Source organism: Capsicum annuum, chromosome 10 (assembly GCF_002878395.1).
Source record: "Capsicum annuum cultivar UCD-10X-F1 chromosome 10, UCD10Xv1.1, whole genome shotgun sequence".
Classification (NCBI taxonomy): Eukaryota; Viridiplantae; Streptophyta; class Magnoliopsida; order Solanales; family Solanaceae; genus Capsicum; species Capsicum annuum.
Window position 1 is genome coordinate 213,950,127 of NC_061120.1, and position 19,388 is coordinate 213,969,514.

At 35.7% G+C, this 19,388-nt stretch overlaps 2 protein-coding genes and 1 pseudogene across 9 annotated transcripts; 1 reads left to right on the plus strand and 2 right to left on the minus strand.

Moving 5' to 3' along the window:
- Positions 1 to 399: 399 nt before the first annotated feature.
- On the minus strand, positions 400 to 6,893 carry LOC107854535 (sucrose-phosphatase 2). 3 transcript variants are annotated; one of them, XM_016699538.2, is made up of 10 exons: positions 6,731 to 6,893; positions 6,548 to 6,605; positions 4,110 to 4,192; positions 3,739 to 4,038; positions 3,478 to 3,579; positions 3,144 to 3,338; positions 2,753 to 3,043; positions 2,133 to 2,319; positions 749 to 795; positions 400 to 659 (listed from the first exon to the last, which is right to left on the minus strand). In XM_016699538.2, the coding sequence occupies exons 3-10, from the start codon at positions 4,167 to 4,169 to the stop codon at positions 564 to 566; spliced, it is 1,278 nt and encodes a 425-aa protein (XP_016555024.1). In that variant the 5' UTR covers positions 4,170 to 4,192; positions 6,548 to 6,605; positions 6,731 to 6,893; the 3' UTR covers positions 400 to 563. The 3 variants fall into 3 exon arrangements, with proteins under 3 accessions (XP_016555024.1, XP_016555025.1, XP_016555026.1); XM_016699539.2 differs by lacking the exon at positions 6,548 to 6,605 and having other exon boundaries at positions 6,731 to 6,883; XM_016699540.2 differs by lacking the exons at positions 6,548 to 6,605; positions 6,731 to 6,893 and adding an exon at positions 6,394 to 6,453.
- Positions 6,894 to 8,333: 1,440 nt separating this feature from the next.
- Positions 8,334 to 16,540, plus strand: LOC107854534 (prolycopene isomerase, chloroplastic). 6 transcript variants are annotated; one of them, XM_047397356.1, is made up of 15 exons: positions 8,487 to 8,793; positions 9,324 to 9,893; positions 12,032 to 12,238; positions 12,320 to 12,419; positions 13,441 to 13,523; positions 13,612 to 13,668; positions 13,749 to 13,901; positions 14,563 to 14,641; positions 14,781 to 14,929; positions 15,034 to 15,045; positions 15,171 to 15,305; positions 15,412 to 15,525; positions 15,673 to 15,783; positions 15,883 to 15,991; positions 16,290 to 16,540. In XM_047397356.1, the coding sequence occupies exons 2-15, from the start codon at positions 9,438 to 9,440 to the stop codon at positions 16,361 to 16,363; spliced, it is 1,839 nt and encodes a 612-aa protein (XP_047253312.1). In that variant the 5' UTR covers positions 8,487 to 8,793; positions 9,324 to 9,437; the 3' UTR covers positions 16,364 to 16,540. The 6 variants fall into 6 exon arrangements, with proteins under 6 accessions (XP_047253313.1, XP_047253312.1, XP_047253310.1 ...); XM_047397355.1 differs by having other exon boundaries at positions 8,488 to 8,793; positions 9,341 to 9,893; XM_047397354.1 differs by having other exon boundaries at positions 8,487 to 9,893.
- Positions 16,541 to 17,502: 962 nt separating this feature from the next.
- The window catches only part of LOC107854504, a 6,835-nt pseudogene continuing 4,949 nt past the window's right edge, over positions 17,503 to 19,388 (minus strand).

The window sequence follows — 19,388 nt, forward strand, 5'->3', positions numbered from 1 at the left end:
AAAGGGGGTATTACTGCAGCAAAGGTTGGGTACTTGGAGAAGATAAGCTTGGGGTGGTAGTGGGGATACTTGGAGAAGATGATGTTGGTTGGGAGGCGGGAGTATTTATTTACTAATTTTTATTTAAAAATTAAATTTTTAATTATAATTTATTTACAATTATTATTTTACACAAGAATGCCACGTGTCCTTTTTTAACTGGTCGTATATCATGTTAGCAACGTGTGTTACACACTATAATATTAGTTGATTGTAAAAAATAGTGTCAAAATGACACAGTTAATAGCTGATTTAGGTGTTTAAAATAAACATCGTCTACTTTAGGTGCCAAAGTGAAAGATCGTGCAAAGTTTAAGTGTCTGTCGATGGGTTCCGCCAATTTTTATACTACACACAAGATAAAGCCATCTTCATTGGTTTAGATGGTAATACATTGATTATCAACGAAGGATAATGTTTGTAATACATTGATTACCAACTACAGTTTGTATATTGTGTTTATTCTGGGTTAACTGGTAAAAAGAGTACAAGACTTTTGAGAGACAATAAACTCAGCTGACAATCTAAACGAGCCAGGCTGTGGAGTCACTTGGTGCAGAACCGTGCAGCCATGTCTGATGTACATGAGTCCAAGTGAGCCCATCTGCGAGAGTCTTACCCTGCGAGCAAAGAGAAGATTACAACTGGTTTCAGTTGTATGATTTTTACGTGGAAACATTACTTTCGATCTGTACTGTTGAAATTTTACCTTTGAACTTAATAGGACTGTAGTTATGCAACATCGCCTGTCTTCACCTGCACGAATTAGCGGTTTGTTAGACAGCAATGAGAAAACAAGAAGAAAAACACGCACTCAAACTTGGCCTCAACTAGCAAGCAAGCACTGCCAACTTTGAGAGTGCACATCTAGACATCTCAAATTGGTCTCAATTAGCAACTGAAACTCCAACTCGTCCCATTGTATCTCGTGGACACCCAAAGCTGACATCGCATATAAATTTTAGACGCGTCTAGATGATCATTTTGTAAGTTGGAGTGTTCAACTGATACAGTGGAGACGAGTTAAGGTGTCTAGATGTGCATACTCAAAGTTGAAATATTTACTTGCCAGCAGGTTTGAGTGTCTATGTAATATGCCTAAGAAACACTATGAGAACAAAAATGCAAGTGTTGCATAAGCATTGAGTTGGCCTGCTTGCAGCAATTTGGTGATCGCTTATGACCGCTCCATTTTCCCTTCAGAAACTAACATTCAAGTCTATTTCGTTGCAGATAAAGGGAAGAAGCTAACAAATGGGGCTGTTTGACTACTGTGCTGATCCAATACTGACCGTTAACAACCTTATGAGAGGAGTATAGTTACATGAAATCTGAAGCAACGTCACTACATAAACTCCTCTCACTTTCCCCCAGAAGCAGGAAGATGCATGATAGTTTACCTAAACTTTGACTACGGTGAAATAAGATAGGAGAATAGAGAGCCTCTTCAGTGGTAAGACTATTGGTAGACCAAATATTACAATATTAGCAACTAAAGCTCACACAAGATCAAATGAAAAAGCTATATACTTGACTCATTACTATGCCCCACTCTCTTTGCTACAACTACCTATATCCAGAGTAGAAGGTTCATGTGGTCTGGTACGGGGCTTAACAGTGGGTTTGGTGTATGCTACAGAAGTCTCGTAGGACAAGGAACAGATGATTCCATGCATGATTGGTAGACTGAGATAGTGATTGCAGGAACGTCCCTCGTAATTCTACTGTATGATTGAGGTAGCTAGAGAAAGCAATCGAGCGGAATGAACCAAATTTTTTTTTTTTTATTGAGACGTATTTAAGAATGGCTTCGGGCATCAGCTGTTTCATAATAGGTTCTCTGTTGCTGGAATACAACTTCAACAACATGTACAGATCACTACCATGGAAGGAAGAAAAACACATCTTCATTAAGATGGAAAGCAGATCCAATAAAAGGGTGTTGGAGTCACATTTAGTAAATGAGGTTGGAATTATTACGTGGAAGGCAGTGTGGGAAAAGCATGTGATAGACTGTAAAAGGTGAAGAGAAATGAAGCGACATTTAGGAACATGTACAAAGTAGAGCAGATCATGAGGAAACAGATACTCACCAGAGAGCTCCCACTTCTTGAAACTCACTAACCATGAGTCCGAACCAACCTGTGCAGGTAAAACTTGATCGACCCAAATACGATATTGTTTCCCCTGCTTGTCACCATGACATGTTCTGAATAAAGTTACACATTCCTGAAGTGATTTCTCAACACCAGATGGGTGGACAAAAGTACCAGATGGTCTCTGCAGCAACAAGAGTTAGCAAATAAGGATCTCCAATCACAATGAGAAACAATGGCCTTAATTAAACCCACCTCTCACCTTCGGCCTCCCACTCAAATAAAAAACTAAGACCAGGAGTATCAAGGGAGTCGGAAAGAGAGAGGAAGTACATGGAGCGTATAGGATATCACTTCTTTTCAATTGAGCATATGATACTACTTTAGTTTGTTACTTCAAAATTCATATTTGTAGAGACCATGGATAAACTATACAAACTTCTCTTTATGGTTGGTTGTGTGAAAGGGTGGGTGGGTTGGGCGGGGTGGGGGGATTACTTAGGGCGGAAAAATTCTTTAGAATCTGCGGTCAAATTCATAAACAAATAAGACAATGAAATTACAGTACGTATAGGGTAGACAATGAAATTACAGTACGTATAGGGTAATAAACTTACACACACTGCTTTCAGGTTTGCCAGGTAATGTTCAGAATGCTCAATTTCTCCACGCCTCCATTTCTCGAAAAACAGGTAAAATTTGACAACCTCATAGGCGGGAACAAAGTTGTCCATCTTGCAATCTGACAAATCCATAACATCTCTAGGGGAGGTACTTGGACCAAGGTTGAAATGACCAATGGCTTGTATGATACCGGCGGCACATCTCTCAGATGCATGAATTACTTTGGGGTTATTTTTTGCATTTGCAGCATGCCACTGCAGTAATTCCTCCTGTGCATTAGCTACCTGTAAAGTGATTGTACATTTTCAGAGTACTTCTGACCACAAACATGAGAATATATTACCTGATTATAAATATATGTTGGAGAATAGCTGAGCCACCAACCATTACACCATACACATCTGGGATACTGAATAGCTCAGCGTCATTCCCAGAGTCACCGCAGGCAAGGGTGTTGTGTGGTAATTTCCCCTCACTCTTCAATTTCTTAAGCAGATATGCAAGTGCTTGTCCTTTCCCAGCACCTTGTGGTAATATATCTAGATCCATCCCCCCACTGTAAATTATTTTGACATCCAGCTGCACAACAGACAGGAAGCTCAACATGAATCTAAAAGAATTGTGTTCACTGGAGCACAGCTAGAACGACATGTTTTCATCTTGCTATATGAACCTAGTCATATTGATACAAATCTGAAGTGCAAAAGTTGTATCATACCCCACGTTCTTCCAAGCGCTTGGAAAGAGTTTTCATTATATCTTCTGCTTTCTCTTTCTGAACAGAGAAACTGACCTTGTGAGGTCGCTGCTCTGATTCTGCCTGTACAAATCAACAGAAATCTATTTTCAATTGCTCAAATTACGTTTTAGCTTACAAACCATTTTTAAACCATACCTAATATTCGTGTTCTAGAATTCAGTTAAGCTGCGTAATTGAAACTGAAGTAACAACTGATCTGATGCCAACCCATAAATGTACCTGGAGAGTGAGTTCAGGAAACTTGCATGTCTCCTCTGTTACAATCTTTCTATCCCATTTGTTATTTAGAAAAGTTTCCCACCCATCATCGGGCACCATAGAGTTACCATATGTTATTTCAGTTCCCACAGACATAATAGTAATATCTGGGGTTAGCATGGGCTTTTCTTTCCTCAACTCCTTGTAAAGTGTAGGTGATCTCCCAGTAGAAAACACTAACAAAGAGTTGTCACGATAATTGGCTTCCCATAAAGCATTGAACCTAAGCAGAGAAAGGTTCTCGGTATCATGATGATCTACCTATAAAGCAACGTCTTTAGGTAAGTTACAGCAGCATATACAGGAAAAATGACAACTATGACAAACCCCACCATCGTATGGTCAAGATCTGAGACTATCATAAGACGTGCAGCACTGGTTAGCCGATCCATGATTGATGTAAGTTGGTTTCAACCTGAAACAAAATGAAAAGAAAAGGAAATAAAGGTGAAAAAGTTCAGAATTATTGCTCAACATGCCTATCCACTGGAACATGCAATGATATGCAAAACATAGATGATAGAACAATCTCCAGGATAATAGAGACAAATTTTCTTAATAAATTCTAGTTTTATATCTTTCAAATAGCATTGACAATAGCAACATCAAAAGATTGCCAACAGAAATCTTCATAGAAACCAGCTTTTTCTTCATATAGTGCAGTCAATGGTTGTGGCCCAATCACAATATGTCCATAATTACTTGGTAGGATTATATAATTAGACACAGGTTTTACTCTATAAAATATTTTTATTTTGATCATGTATCTCATTCCAAGGAAAATTTCATCTTAAACAAAATTGCCCATGAGGGACGCATGGGATTTCATGGTCGAGCCTCGCTGAGACAGTTTGAAGGAGCCAGTTTGTTACCCTTGTCTTTAAGGGTCGAATTATAGAATTCCATCTGACTCCCCCAGTCAGGGGCGGATCTAGGGATCCCATTGGGGGTTTTCGGAAACCCAATAACTTTCATACGGATCTAGTATTTATATAGAGAAATATAGTAAATATATAAAAATTATAAGTTGGGAACCCATAACCAAAGTGTATTGTTGGTCTGGTGGAGTAGAGGAGCTTGTAAAAAATTTATTGACCTCATGGTTGTGGGTTCAAATCCCATAACTTACTATTTTTTTTTTTTTTTATCTAATATGGGGAACCCACAAAATTTAAATCCTACATCCGCCTCTGCCACCAGTATAAGATAATTTAATCATATGGGCACCACTGGGGGTAAATGAGTCTTGTTGATATTATCCAGAAAATAAAAGAACTCAGAGAGAGATAAGTTTCCTGGAGCCAGTAATAGTCCCAACTATCTCAAGCAAATGCATGAACTCTATCTGTCAAGTTTTAACTCAACATATTCCACACACAAAGATAGCCACCAATAAGAAAATGAGAGACAGAGAGAAACATCTATCTCTGATGAATTTGATACACTAAAAGGTTTTAGACCAGCTTATGAAAACTCATATAGTGCAAAACAAGCACTTCATTTATCTATCTCTTTTATACATGTCTTGTTCACTTTTCGTTAGTTTGAACAGAAAAATTCAGCCTTCTCTTCTATTTGCCGTCGGCATTTTCAGTTCCCAAATTTAAATCTCTTCTAACCCCAAAAAAGTTGCAATGAGCAAAAACGGTTCAAATTTTCCATGCCTTACTTGAAACTACAAAATGATGCAGCTGTAAGGGCAATCAGCTATCCATTTCCACCCATAAAAACCTAAACGTTTGGGCGTGAAATTCATTTCAATATCATAACTCAAACTAACTGAAGATAAAATTACTCGAACAAGATTGAATTTGGTAAATATTAGCAGGTTCATGGACTAATCATGTAAAAGTACCACATCCTCTACACAGGCAACCTGTAATCTTATCGATTGTGCATGTTTAAAAATGCAGGATATCCAAGGATGTGGCCTAGTGGTCAATAGAGTGGGTTGAGAACCAAGAAGTCTCATGTTCGAATTCCAACAAAGACAATTGGTGATTTCTTTCAATTTGTCCTAGCCTTGGTGGACAGAGTTGCCTGGTACCATAAGAACTAACAGGTATCCTGTGAAATTAGTTGAGGTGCGAACAAGCTAACACGAACAGCACGGTTATCAAAAATACATATATACATATTCAAGAATAAGTTTCGGTTTATGCCCCTAAATTCTGAAAACCAAACTCAATAACAATTCACCAAGCCTTCAGACCCACGAGAAGGAATGTGGGTCTAGAGTCTTGAATCCATCAAATTACAAATCGTGCCCCAAATCCACACAAAATTTCAACTTATGGGCAAAAGATCCAAACCATAAAATTCATTCACATTTTTCTTATAAGTGAAGTTATACATATACAATCAGATTTAATTCAAAACCCTTTTTTCCTTAGAAATCCAATAAAACCTAAACATTCATAGCTAATTCTCAATGTTCATGAAACCTAAATATATCTATCTGTACACATCCAGAACAATCCTTCTAAATAAAGCTACCAGCTACCCAAGACAGATTCAGGATTTACAATAACAATAATCATTTTATTCACAATCAAATATTCATGAAATCTAAGAATATCTATACACATCTACAACCATCCTTCTAAACAAAATTACCTACAATCTAAGCCAGATTCAGGATTTGAAGTTTACAAGTTCCTACATTAATCTCAATTTAATTTACAAATAACAATAACAACTGTATTCACAATCAAATATTTACGAAATTTTTATTAGAGAGATATGTGGAAGGTGGAAGGTGACAGTTAACCTGTGAATAGTCGAGGTGACAGTTAACCCGTGAATAGTCGAGGTACACAATAGTTAACCTGAACAACACAATTATAAAAAATATATACACATATATGCAAGATAGATCAAAAATTAATAGTTCGAGGTGTGTAAAAACCGATTAAAATAATAAAACAAAATGTATAGAGAGATAAAGGGTTACCTGAAATGGGATTTGGAGATTGAACAAATTTTTTTTATTTTTTTTTTAGGGGTAAAGAGATCGCAAATATGTAAAGGGAACAGCTAATTGCGTATAGCCATGTGGATCCAAATAGTTTGGCGCTTCTTTTGTAAAAAAAAAAATTTAAAAAAAAAAAAAAAAACGCTAACCCAAAATGGGATCATATTATTTTTATTCCTGTCCAAACAATTTTTTTTATTTTTTTTAAAACTGATCTTAGATAAATAAAAAAGGAATATGCTCTCTTTGATACTCAATTTATGAATTGATTTTCGAATTTTGATAGTCAAAAAATTTGTCTTTACCTTATTTTTTTAATATATTTTTTCGATATATTTGAATTGTTAATAATTATGACTTATAATATTTTTTTTGTAGTTTTTAAATATATAAATTTTATTTTAAAAAATTTGAAAATTTCATATCTGAATTTACGATCAAACTTGAATTGTTTAGCTCTCGAAAAATAAAAATTGACACATAAATTGAAACAGAGGAGTAAAAATATGAGTAACTTACATAAATCCCGGATAGTTTGAGCAATATTACATAAAATCTCACATAATTTGCTAATTACATCTTATCCCGGAATTTAGAATTGTGATACATATGGACTAGTGATACATATGTATATGTATCACTAATAAATATGAATTTGGAATTTTATGTAATTTTTAAAACATTAAGGGATGAGATTTGTGTAATTTTTCCTAAAAATATACTACTTCATCTGTCCTAACTTTATACTACTCACTTTTCTTTTTACATTTTTATATTTAATAATAATTTAATTTTTAAATGTCTTTACGTTAATGAAATGATTTACAGTCTCATAAACATATTAAATTTATTTTACACCACAAATTTCAAAATTTTTTAAACTCTATGACAAATAAAATTAACTTACACAAATAAAGAGGAGTGACTAATATTTTCTCAACGTGGTGTTTGTATTGAAGCTTCAACAAATCTAAAATTACATTAAGTTTTTTCATGCGTATTGCTTATATTTCAAGGTGACTCATAATTTTTATGTTTTCTGCTCATTTACTGAAAATTTGTGGGCTAAAATACATTTCACAAGGCATTTAGTATAAAGAATGTTTGTCTTGTTCGACAGAAGTCATGTAGTATCTAATTCACAAGACATAAATTTATATTCGACATAAGTTTTGTGAAAAATTTAAGGCATGACTTTATGGATTCTGAAATTAAGTTAAGTATGTCTTGGACAGAAATGTATCTTCAAAGTTAAAATATTTAGTAGCAATTTGGCCATGAAAAATTTTCATTTTTTTTCGAAAAATTATTTCATTTTAGTGAAAAAAATAAAAACTGTCTGTGTTTGGCTATAAGAATTTCAAATACAATGTCAAAATTGTATTTAAAAAAGTGAAAACAAGTTTTACTGATTTTTACTTTTTTTACTCATACTTTTCTCACAAAATTTTAAAAACACCTTTAATTTATATTCATCATCAACTCTAACTCCAACTCTGAAGAATTATAATTTTTATGATCGAACGCCACCTTAATTGTCAGGTGCACTCAAGTTAAAAGTATCCTCAATCATGCATTAACCAGATTTTGCAGCTATAGGAGTTTGGAATGTTGGGGTGATTAAAGCAGCTGACTTATAGTTTAGGATCATTTAGGATTTTAATAAACTCCAAACCTTTTTGCTTATTCACAATCCAATCCTGTTGGAGCAATTTTTCCAAATACTTCTCTCACTTTGCAATATCAAACATCAAATAATTTTATTTTTAAAAGAAAATAAAATCCAATCCCCACTTAATCCACCTAGATAACTGACCATTAACCAAAGAAGCACCAAAACATTTTGGCCAGCAAAAAAATACTACCATACTGTCTCATCTCCACTGGGAATCACATAAGTGGAATCATGCCAATCCACTTCTCTCATTTCAAACACTATAAACAAGGAAACAACCCTTCACTTTGCTTATACCCACCTCATCAAAATCCACCTTAATACTTCTCTCACTTTGCTCACACACTTCATTTAGCCAAACAGTTGGGTAGGTTTTGGCCTAAGAGTTGTCAAAATTCCATTTTTATAGTTATTGGTGCCTGTAATCTTGAATTTTCAACATTTTATTTTAAATAAATAAATAAATTCTGAGTGTGTTTGTAGTTACAGAAGTAAAGAATTGGATAGTTTGATACCCACAAGGCAAAAGTTCAAGTCTTTGTGAGTCCTAAGAATTGTCATAATTTCATTTTTATAGTTATTGGTGCCTGTAATCTTGATTTTTCAACAATTTAAAGAGAAAAGATTCAATCTTTTACAATTCTGTGTGCTTTTGTAGTTGTAGAAGTAAAGAATTGTCAAGAATCCCTTTTTTTTTTGTAGTTTATGGCGTCTGTAATCTTCGATTTTCAACAAATTAGAGGAAAAAAAGGTTCACTCTTTTTTGAATTTCTCAGTATTTTGGCAGTTGCTGAAGTAGAGAGTTGTCAAGATTCCATTTTTGTAGTTTTATGGTTTCTGTAATCTTTGGTTTTCAAAAATTCGAAGTAAAAAAGATTCAATTTTTGAATTTCTCAGTACTTTGGAACTTGCAGAAGTAAAGAGAATTGGATAGCTTGAAACCCACAAGGCAAAAATTCAAGTCTTGTTTGGTTAACTCTCTAGGAACCTCAAATTTTGTGAAATATAAAAATGGGTACCTTGAATTTTGTGTTTCCCAATTCACTTCTCGATGGTACTTGCAAGATTGTAGCTTTGGGTGATAGCAAACTCAGATGTAATAAACAGAGAAGTTCTTGTTTTGACCCTTTGAGAATTGGGAATTGTATAGATCACCAGAAGCTTTACAAGGCTAAGGGAAGAAAAGGGGGTAGTGCGTCGAAGTTGAAAGCAGTTCTAGATGTAGATAAAAAGGTGGAGAGTTCTGGAAGTAGTGATGTAGAAGGAAATGAAAGTGGCAGCTATGATGCCATTGTTATAGGGTCAGGAATAGGTGGATTGGTGGCAGCGACGCAGCTGGCAGTTAAGGGAGCTAAGGTTTTAGTTTTGGAGAAGTATGTTATTCCTGGTGGAAGCTCCGGATTTTACGAAAGGGATGGTTATAAGTTTGATGTTGGTTCATCAGTGATGTTTGGGTTCAGTGATAAGGTTAGTTGTCTGAATACTTGTTTTCTGTTACATCTTGTTTGGACGATTGTTACGTATCATATTATATTGCATTGTGTTGTATTGAATTGTACTTTTTGATTTTGTTGAATACAATTTTTGCATAGATTGTATCTTTTTTCGTCGTTATATATGTCACACATCAACAATTTGAAGGATAAACTTACAAGAAAAGTGGGGTACGGGGTAAAGTTATTATAAAAAGGTAGGGTAATGGGTAAAATAAGATTCTTAGATAATAAGCAATGACAAACTGTGAAAAATATAAGGTCACGATGCGATCAGACCAAATCGGTCATTACATAAAATGAGACTTTTCCTCGTTACCTAATGATAAATTTAGCGATAAGATACTATAAAATTGAGTAACAATCAAACAAACATGAACGAACAACACAATATAATACAATAGGTAACAGCCATCCATAACAAGCTGTTAAGTAGATATCAAAAAAGTAAAAGTTTTGAAGAGTTTGAAAGCAATAGTAACACTTGATATGGGGCCAGTGCATTGACGTAGAAATATTTAGAAAGAGTAGTTGATAGGGATATCGAATGATTTAGTTTGGCTGAAGAGAGTTGTACTTGTTTGCATTTTGATCGTGCAGATTTTATTTCACTACTATAGTCCTTCATACTGAATAGTACTTCTAATTACCCTCAAATGTTGTCTGCTGTTGGTTGATTCCTTAAAATCAAATTTGCTTCATTGCCTTAGCTATCTATGCAAGTAGTCTTTTAAGTAATCTTCCTTTGGAGGATATAAGACAACATTGGATATATATCTGCTGGTTTATAAGAAAATATTGCAAACTTTTTGAAGTAGCTGTTAAGTAACACACTAGGCTAGGAGAGATAAGGAAAGATATATCTGGGGTTTAAGGACAGGTCACTTATAATTTCCTGTTCATTTCCCCCCTATGGTTTCCTGCCCCGAGCCTATAACATTGTGAAAAGAAGAGAATGGATTTGGACAATTCGCAAATATAGTGTCTAACGCATCGTGCTTTTATATATGCTCTTGGAATAAAGTAACAAAATGCTGAAGAATAGCACTGTAGAAATACTATTTACACATGTGCATCCATTCTAAAACTTCCAAGTTGGTGTGCACATGTCACATGTCCCAAGCTTATTGTACATATAACTTATTCGAAGACCGAGGAGAAACTTCAAGTGTCTGCAGTTGGTTGTTTGATTTAACAAAGGTGGCGACAATGATCCCAGAAAGTGTCTTTTCTCCAATGCACCTAATCCTGTCCTGGATTTGATACAACGTGTGGTTCATATGTTACAAATTTCCATATTCTACCCATCAAATGAATAAATAAATAACGTCCTTATTCTGACTTATCGCTTCAAACTTCAGTTCCAAGAACAGTTTTTCATTGTACAAGCCACATGTTGCTGTTGTCATCACTTGGTTATCTAAGCATACACTTATATGCAATTATAGTTGATTTCCTACTAATCATGATATCATCAACATTACACTATACCCATCAGAGGACTCCTATCAAAAGGTGCACCTACCTAATCTACACTAGTGTAACTAGCAATGTGCTAATCTTTTATATGGTCATAGAGTATTTCATTTCATAGAACAGATTTGATGTGTACAAGAATGAAAATTGTAGCATCCTACTGAGTATCACATGGGGATTCATACACAAACTCACTATGCTCACAACAAAGCATTATTAGGCTAGATGTAGTGGGGTAATTCCACCTGGCCTATCGTCTTTCTACATAGACCTGGACCGGTGAGGGGCTTTTTCATCCCAGCAAGAGCTCTAAATTTAAATTTAATAGAGGGCAAGTAGGCTGAATACTTACATGCCTGTTCCTCGACTATGTCTGATGCATGTTTTCTGCTCTAGATTGGCCCACTTTGATGCCTAGGAAGTATCTCAATTTTCCAAGCTCCATAGTCTGAAAATGCGGAAGTGATTATGTTTCAATCAAAAATGCCATCCAAATATTACCTATAATAATTACGTCATTAACATAATTTATGCCGACCATGGTGTATGCTTTATTCTATTGTGTGTAGTTGCAATGTAAATGACGATTTGTCGTTCCTAATCAGTTTTAAACTAACATCTCACATCTTTTGACAGGGAAACCTCAATTTGATTACTCAAGCATTGGCAGCAGTAGGATGTAGACTAGAAGTTATACCTGACCCGACAACTGTACATTTCCACCTGCCAAATGACCTTTCTGTCCGTATACACCGAGAATATGACGACTTCATTGAAGAGCTCGTGAGTAAATTTCCACATGAAAAAGAAGGGATTATCAAATTCTATAGCGAATGCTGGAAGGTTTGTCTTCATTAAGGTGTCTGCAGCATGCTTTAAAGTTTGGCCTTTCATTTAGACTCATAATTGGTTGTGGATGCGCAGATCTTTAATTCTCTGAATTCATTGGAACTGAAGTCTTTGGAGGAGCCCATCTACCTTTTTGGCCAGTTTTTTAAGAAGCCCCTTGAATGCTTGACTCTTGGTAATTTTTCTTTGGCCTTTAACTTCAATGTATTTATTTATCTGTGCCTGCAGTCCTAATGCTAGAAATGGGTAAAAAGGTGCAGCTTAGTGCTCTATCTTCCCATAATGTTAACTTTGTTTTTTGTCCTTTTCATTTTATTGGTAGACAAATTTACACTAATAGATAGTCCAGAGAAATGTCGTAACTCACACGATATCTATAGTCTATGTTGCTTGGATTCGTTTATGGATACGTATTGTGTACGGTTATTGGAGCGTGTAAGTATCTAGAACTGGTAGATCAAATTGCTAACTTTTAGGGCATCTGAAGAATCCACAAAATTTGCCCAATAATGCAAATACTCTGATTTTACTCCAAACTTTTTTTAACAGTCAAGAAATTCATAACCAAAAGATCGTATAATTTTCCATCTAAGGTGGCTTGTGTCTTTAGTGCCGCTTAAACAAAGACCTCCTTCACCTTGTAACTTCTATTTACTTGATATACTACTACTCCTTTTGCTTAACCATGACGAAATCTTATGCTGCTAAATCGCCTTTTTTCTGCTTAAGAGTTCTGCTTTACATGCTTTAAATTTGTTATTGTTGCAATTAGTTAATATTGTAGTTCGACTGATGGCTCAAAAATCTTGGAAAATTCTTTCATAGACGTGCTAACCCAAAAGTGTTCGCCATATGATATGTTCCTGTAATTCCTGGAATTTGCACATATCCTTTGATGGGACTAATTTAAGAATACGTCCCTAATGGCAGAGTCATTTTTTAGCTCCTCAGGGCTTAGTTCAAGAATGTTGTGGGACTTGTGAACAAAACCTGTTATTTAAGCAGGGAATAGTAAAGAGGGTGGGGCCATTATCCGCGAGTTTCAAACACTATGTTGGTCCTAAGTGTTGTCCCCAGACGGATTTAGGTCATCAAAAAAATTAAGGAGTCATTTTTCATGCTGATTCGTGCAGCGCCACACGTGCTTGAATATCTTTCTGTTGAATCTTAATTTATGCCATCATTATTCATTACAGCCTACTATTTGCCCCAGAATGCCGGTGACATTGCTCGGAAGTATATAAGAGATCCAGGGTTGCTGTCCTTTATAGATGCAGAGGTGAGGCGTATAATGTGTATAACTTATTATCAGTTCTGATGATTTTTTTTACCTTTTGACGAATTCCACTCTATTTTCTCCTTTGCAGTGCTTTATTGTGAGTACAGTTAATGCATTACAAACACCAATGATCAATGCAAGCATGGTAATTCTGCGTATTAACCATAGTCTGTGTTGCGTTTCTTGATATCCAGTTCCACTTCCTCATGAGTTTTCTTTCTTCAGGTTCTATGTGACAGACATTTTGGTGGAATCAACTATCCTGTTGGTGGAGTTGGCGAGATTGCCAAATCCTTAGCGAAAGGCTTGGGTGATCACGGAAGTCAGATAATTTATAGGGCAAACGTCACAAGTATCATTTTGGACAATGGCAAAGCTGTGAGTCTTCTGTCGTAGGACGAGTTTGAAACTTTTGTTGAGAGTGATTATTCCGATTATGAGATGCAAAAGCTGTAGTCTGGTGTTGGCTTTGGAATGTTTTAGCTGACACTATTTAGACATACAAGGACTCGTGTTTCACACACTAATAACTCTGGTCATATCTTCTTTATATTGTTTGGCCATCAAAAACACTTGTGCTACATATGTGATATGTCTTTGGTATCTCTAAATGCATTTGACGAGCCGTTTTAATATTTAAGGTAACATTAGCATGTTAGGGTGTTAAAACATTTTTAGAAAAATTGGATAGTAGTATACAGAAAAAGAAGAAAAGAATGAGGACAACGAAGAGGGAAAACCAAACATCTGCTGTTAAAATGTCATGCATTTGCTATAGTTGATTGTAATTGATATACAGTGTGATATTTTACTTATCACAACATTGTGTATGTCCTACACCCCTTTAATTGGATTTTCAGTTACTCCCCTGAAGTTAATCTACTGATGTGTCGACGTATTTTTACATACATGACTAAATTGTACCTAACAATATAATGGCATTGTGTTTTTCCATGTCTTAATCGTGTCTTCTGTCATCTCTTTCAATGTTGTCTTAATTTACACATATATTGTCTCTAACTCTTCTTTTTTCATTTAGGTGGGAGTGAAGCTTTCTGATGGAAGGAAGTTTTATGCTAAAACCGTAGTATCGAATGCCACCAGATGGGATACTTTTGGTTAGTTTCCCGGAAGCCAGTATAGTTTATATGTTTTCTTAAGATTTCTTTTTGTATTAGCGGCCAGTACTGCGGGTATCCTGCACATATTTGTTTATCTTCAGATCTTGTCTTTTATGTCAAGTGTCTTACATTGTAGGAAAGCTTTTAAAAGCTGAGAATCTTCCAAAAGAAGAAGAAAATTTCCAGAAAGCTTATGTAAAAGCACCTTCTTTTCTTTCTATTCATTTGGGGGTTAAAGCAGATGTTTTACCACCAGACACTGATTGCCACCATTTTGTCCTTGAGGTACTATGTCACCTCAATTTAGTTGCTATTTATTTTTCATACTTGAGGTTCATATTGAAGGGGGAGTCTTGACGTAACTAATAAAGTTACTGCCATGTGTCCAGGAGGTCTGCAAGGTAAGACTGCGTGCAATAGACCTTTATGGTCAGGCGCTTACCCAAACCCTGCGCATTGCGGGAGATTAGTGCACCAAGCTGCCCTTTTACTTGAGGTTCATATTCATGATTCCTTCATTTTACAGGATAACTGGACAAATTTGGAGAAACCATATGGAAGTATATTCTTGAGCATTCCAACAGTTCTTGATTCATCATTGGCCCCCGAAGGGCACCATATTCTTCACATTTTTACAACGTCGAGCATAGAAGATTATGAGGTAAAATCTGTACATTCCCTCAGTGTTGGTAGTAACCTCTTCCACATATATGTGTGCCTTTGTCTTTTATTTATGGAAATTACAGTAAGCCCTTTTTCCTTACTAGGGACTCTCTCGGAAAGACTATGACGCGAAGAAAGATCTTGTTGCTGAAAAGATTATAAGCAGACTTGAAAAAACACTCTTCCCAGGGCTTAAGTCATCTATTCTCTTTAAGGAGGTAAATTCTTGATTTTATGAACTTAATAGTTGGCTATAATGATAAATATTAGCTTACTTCAGTACCAAGTCCACACGCTCTTATGCCCGCTGAAATAGTTCTAACCATGGAGTTTCACCATCTATGTTTACAATTGAATTGTTGTAGGTGGGAACACCAAAGACCCACAGACGATACCTTGCTCGTGATAGTGGTACCTATGGACCAATGCCACGGGGAACACCAAAGGGACTACTTGGAATGCCTTTCAATACCACTGTAAGTTTATCATTCTTTCAGTGTTAGTTGTTTTGCTGTTCCACTGATAAACAAAAGCACACAGAATTAACTGTTCCATATTGGTTATAAAATTTACAGGCTATAGATGGTCTATATTGTGTTGGTGATAGTTGCTTTCCGGGACAAGGAGTTATAGCTGTAGCCTTTTCAGGAGTAATGTGCGCTCATCGTGTTGCGGCTGACTTAGGTAAACATGGTAGTCCAAATATTGCTAGTAAATTTCATTTACACTAAAACTATGACGTGTTTCAGTTGAGCACCACCTGAACACATGCTAAAGTATTCCTATTAGACACTTCGGCTCAAATTTAGAAAAGATTTTGTGCATCTTCTCAAGTGCCTATTAGATAGATAAGTAGTTAATTGCATAAAATATATCACCTCCGTACAGCTTATTATAAGGGTCTATCAATGTATTCCGATTTATTTTGAAGTACATATAAGTAACTCTCTGTTTGATTTGAGATCTCCTTTTTCTGTCACAGGGTTTGAGGAAAAATCTGATGTGTTGGACAGTGCTCTTCTAAGGCTACTTGGTTGGTTAAGGACACTAGCATGATATCTAGTTGTTAAGCTACAAAGTAACATTTGACCCCCAAAAAATGGTCATTATATGTCTTTTCTTTTAAACGTAAACAACAATGTTGAAGCTAAGGAAATTCAACATCTACTATGTATACATAAACGAAATTTGACCTTATCTATACCGTGTAATTTTCCGTCCCTTTGTTAACAATCCCAGGCATATGCTGTAGTATATCATATTGATGCAGAAAATCACTTAAACAACATTGCTGTTCTAGTTCCCTACTGAAGCACAAGAAGCAACAATAATATACCCTTCAGCACAGTTGGGACTATTACAATCCATTGATATCAAAAGGTTATCTTCCCAAAGAAGAACCATATCACTATGTCAGCAAGTTATCTTAGCGATCAAGTCTTAGAGTTTTAGTTTATTCGTTTACTTTTTTAAGTTCGTTTCAAAAAGAATGTTTTTTTTTTTCATTCTTAGAAATTCTTTAATTTCAATTTTCCACGTAAGCATGTTTAGGATCACTAAAGATACATTCTAAGATCTTGTATCTTTAGTTTAAGACAAGAGTCAAAAGGCTTTGTTGCTTTCTTAAACTCCGAGCAAAGTCAAACGAGACAAAACAAATTGAAAGTGTGGGAGTAGTAAACTTGGATTATCCTGCAGGAGCAACTTCAATCCAAAACATTCAGGCTACAGTTCAATGGGTCACAGGGTATAAAGTTTTATCCACACTCAGAAGGTGATCAACTAGATGAGCAAGCACAATATCTAAAAAAGGGTGGAAACACAACCAATAGACAAATAAATAGGAGATACAAAATTGAATGCTAAGAGGGATGACAAAAAATTGTCTTTCCTCTGTGATGCCTGACTAATCTTTACAGCAAAATGCAATCTGAACTTTTGTTCAGATACTTGTTTAGATGTAAAAACAATGCCTGACTAATCTTTACAGTATACTTGACAAATTCCTAAACAAGAAAGCAGTATGTATAGTTGGTGTATGCCTGGAAATTAGTCCAGAATCATATCATCAACTGCAGGATTGACCATGAGCAAGCATTTTTGGCAGCAAGAGAGAGAGTTCTCCTCCTCACAAGGATCGACTCCGTTAGGTGTGAGGTGAGATACTACCTAGGTTCCTAAACTTGGAATGGATGGCGGAGCGTAGGTCAGGTGCTTTACCCATAACGCTTCTCAAGCTCTCCCAAGAATTGTATCGGAGTCACCCTCGGGGTGGACCTCTCAATTGACCATACTGAGGAATTCTATCGTACTCCGTGCAGCTATATGTTGTTGATCCTGCAAAGTAAATGAAATCCAAGTTTTTGTTTCATGTACTTAGGTGGATGATAATACAAGCTGTATTATGTTTTATCACTAACTTCAAGTTTACCAAGCTTTAAGGCCTATTGAATGGCAATATGTACAACACTCATTTGCTTCCCTTATTACCAAAGCCAGTGTCTTGCATCATTGCTACAAATTCACTGTAATCGATGCGTCCATCCTGAAAAAAAGAAAGAAGAAAAATAAGCAGAGAACAATGCAGATTACGCATCTGATATAACTCTGAAGATGAGAACAATAGAGTTTACATTATCTTGATCAACTTCGCGCATAAGCTCATCGATGGGGATATTGCTTATACCAAACTTATCACAAGCCTTTTGGAGCTCATCCTGTGTGATATATCCGCTACCATCTTCATCAAAATATGAAAACGCGGCATACATGTGATCTTCCTTCTCAATCTTGTTCAGATGGAGCATAGCAGCAATAAACTCGCCATAATCAATGGTACCACTATTGTCAATATCTGCCTGAATTTTCCACACAGAAAGGTTTTCTTATGAATGCCAACAAAATCAAGCAGAAGCTGGAGACTTCAACAGTTTGGTAAGTACTAATAACATTGAACAACATTTTCACATTCAGAGGAAAGTGATCATGTGCTCACTGGTATATTATATTGTCAATGCAAACCTCAGCTATGCAACATTACTATTTTTCTGGTTCAATTAACTTGTGTCCTATAACTATGTTCTTGCTTAAAAAGCATTCCATTTATGAGACGGGAACATTACAGTTCTATGTACCAAAGAGTAAGTGGTATAGACTCCTTCAAAAGGTAGGGGTAAGGCTGCATACAGTCTACCCTCCCTAGACAGATTAGCATGACATATAAAATCGACATTGTTCTGAGGTGCTATTTAAAGCTGTCTATAATGCGCGCCTAAAAGCTCTTGAACATAACATACAGATACTTACCGCTTGCATTAGACTAACTATTTCTGAATCCTCAACATTGGCACCCACTCTTTCCAAACCCGTTTTCAGTTCTTCCAGCGTAATCTGTCCACTATTATCTGCATCTATCATTTTGAACATTTCCTTCAGTCCTGCAATTTCCTCTCCAGACAGACTTTCAGCAATTACCTAAAAAGCAAACAGAGATTGTTCAGGCATAATAATTAAAAAGTATTACTTGATACTGTCACATGTTTTGACATCCTTTGCCCGCTCCTTAAAAATCAGTGAGAAATGTATATAAGCCTGGTTCATGATCATCGATGTATATGTAAGAAATAACCAAATACATGCCACATGGGAAATGCAGTTAAAAAATTCAATGAATGACATAACTCAGGCAAACTCAGTTATCATAGGTCTGAAAAGTTCAAGGAATAACTTACTCTGACTGCTATCTTCTTTAGTTTATTCATTGCAGAAAACTGATTGAGACGACTTAGAACAGCACAATCAAGAGGCTTATCAGGAGCAACACCACCAACACGGACCCATGGATGACCTGAAATAGACAATAAACATATTTTCTTGTCGTTCAAGTAAAAAGTATTTTCACGTACTACTTAATCAAATACAGAGACAGACATGATAGTGTCCTTCCCACCGCATAAAACGTCAAGAATATCAGGTTTAAGTGCAGTTGCTGTCATTAAAAGTAAGTGTTGTTCCATCTTTCTTCAAATGACATTGGTGATAATAGTAAACCAAGTCTTTTACGACAACAGGAATCAGGATA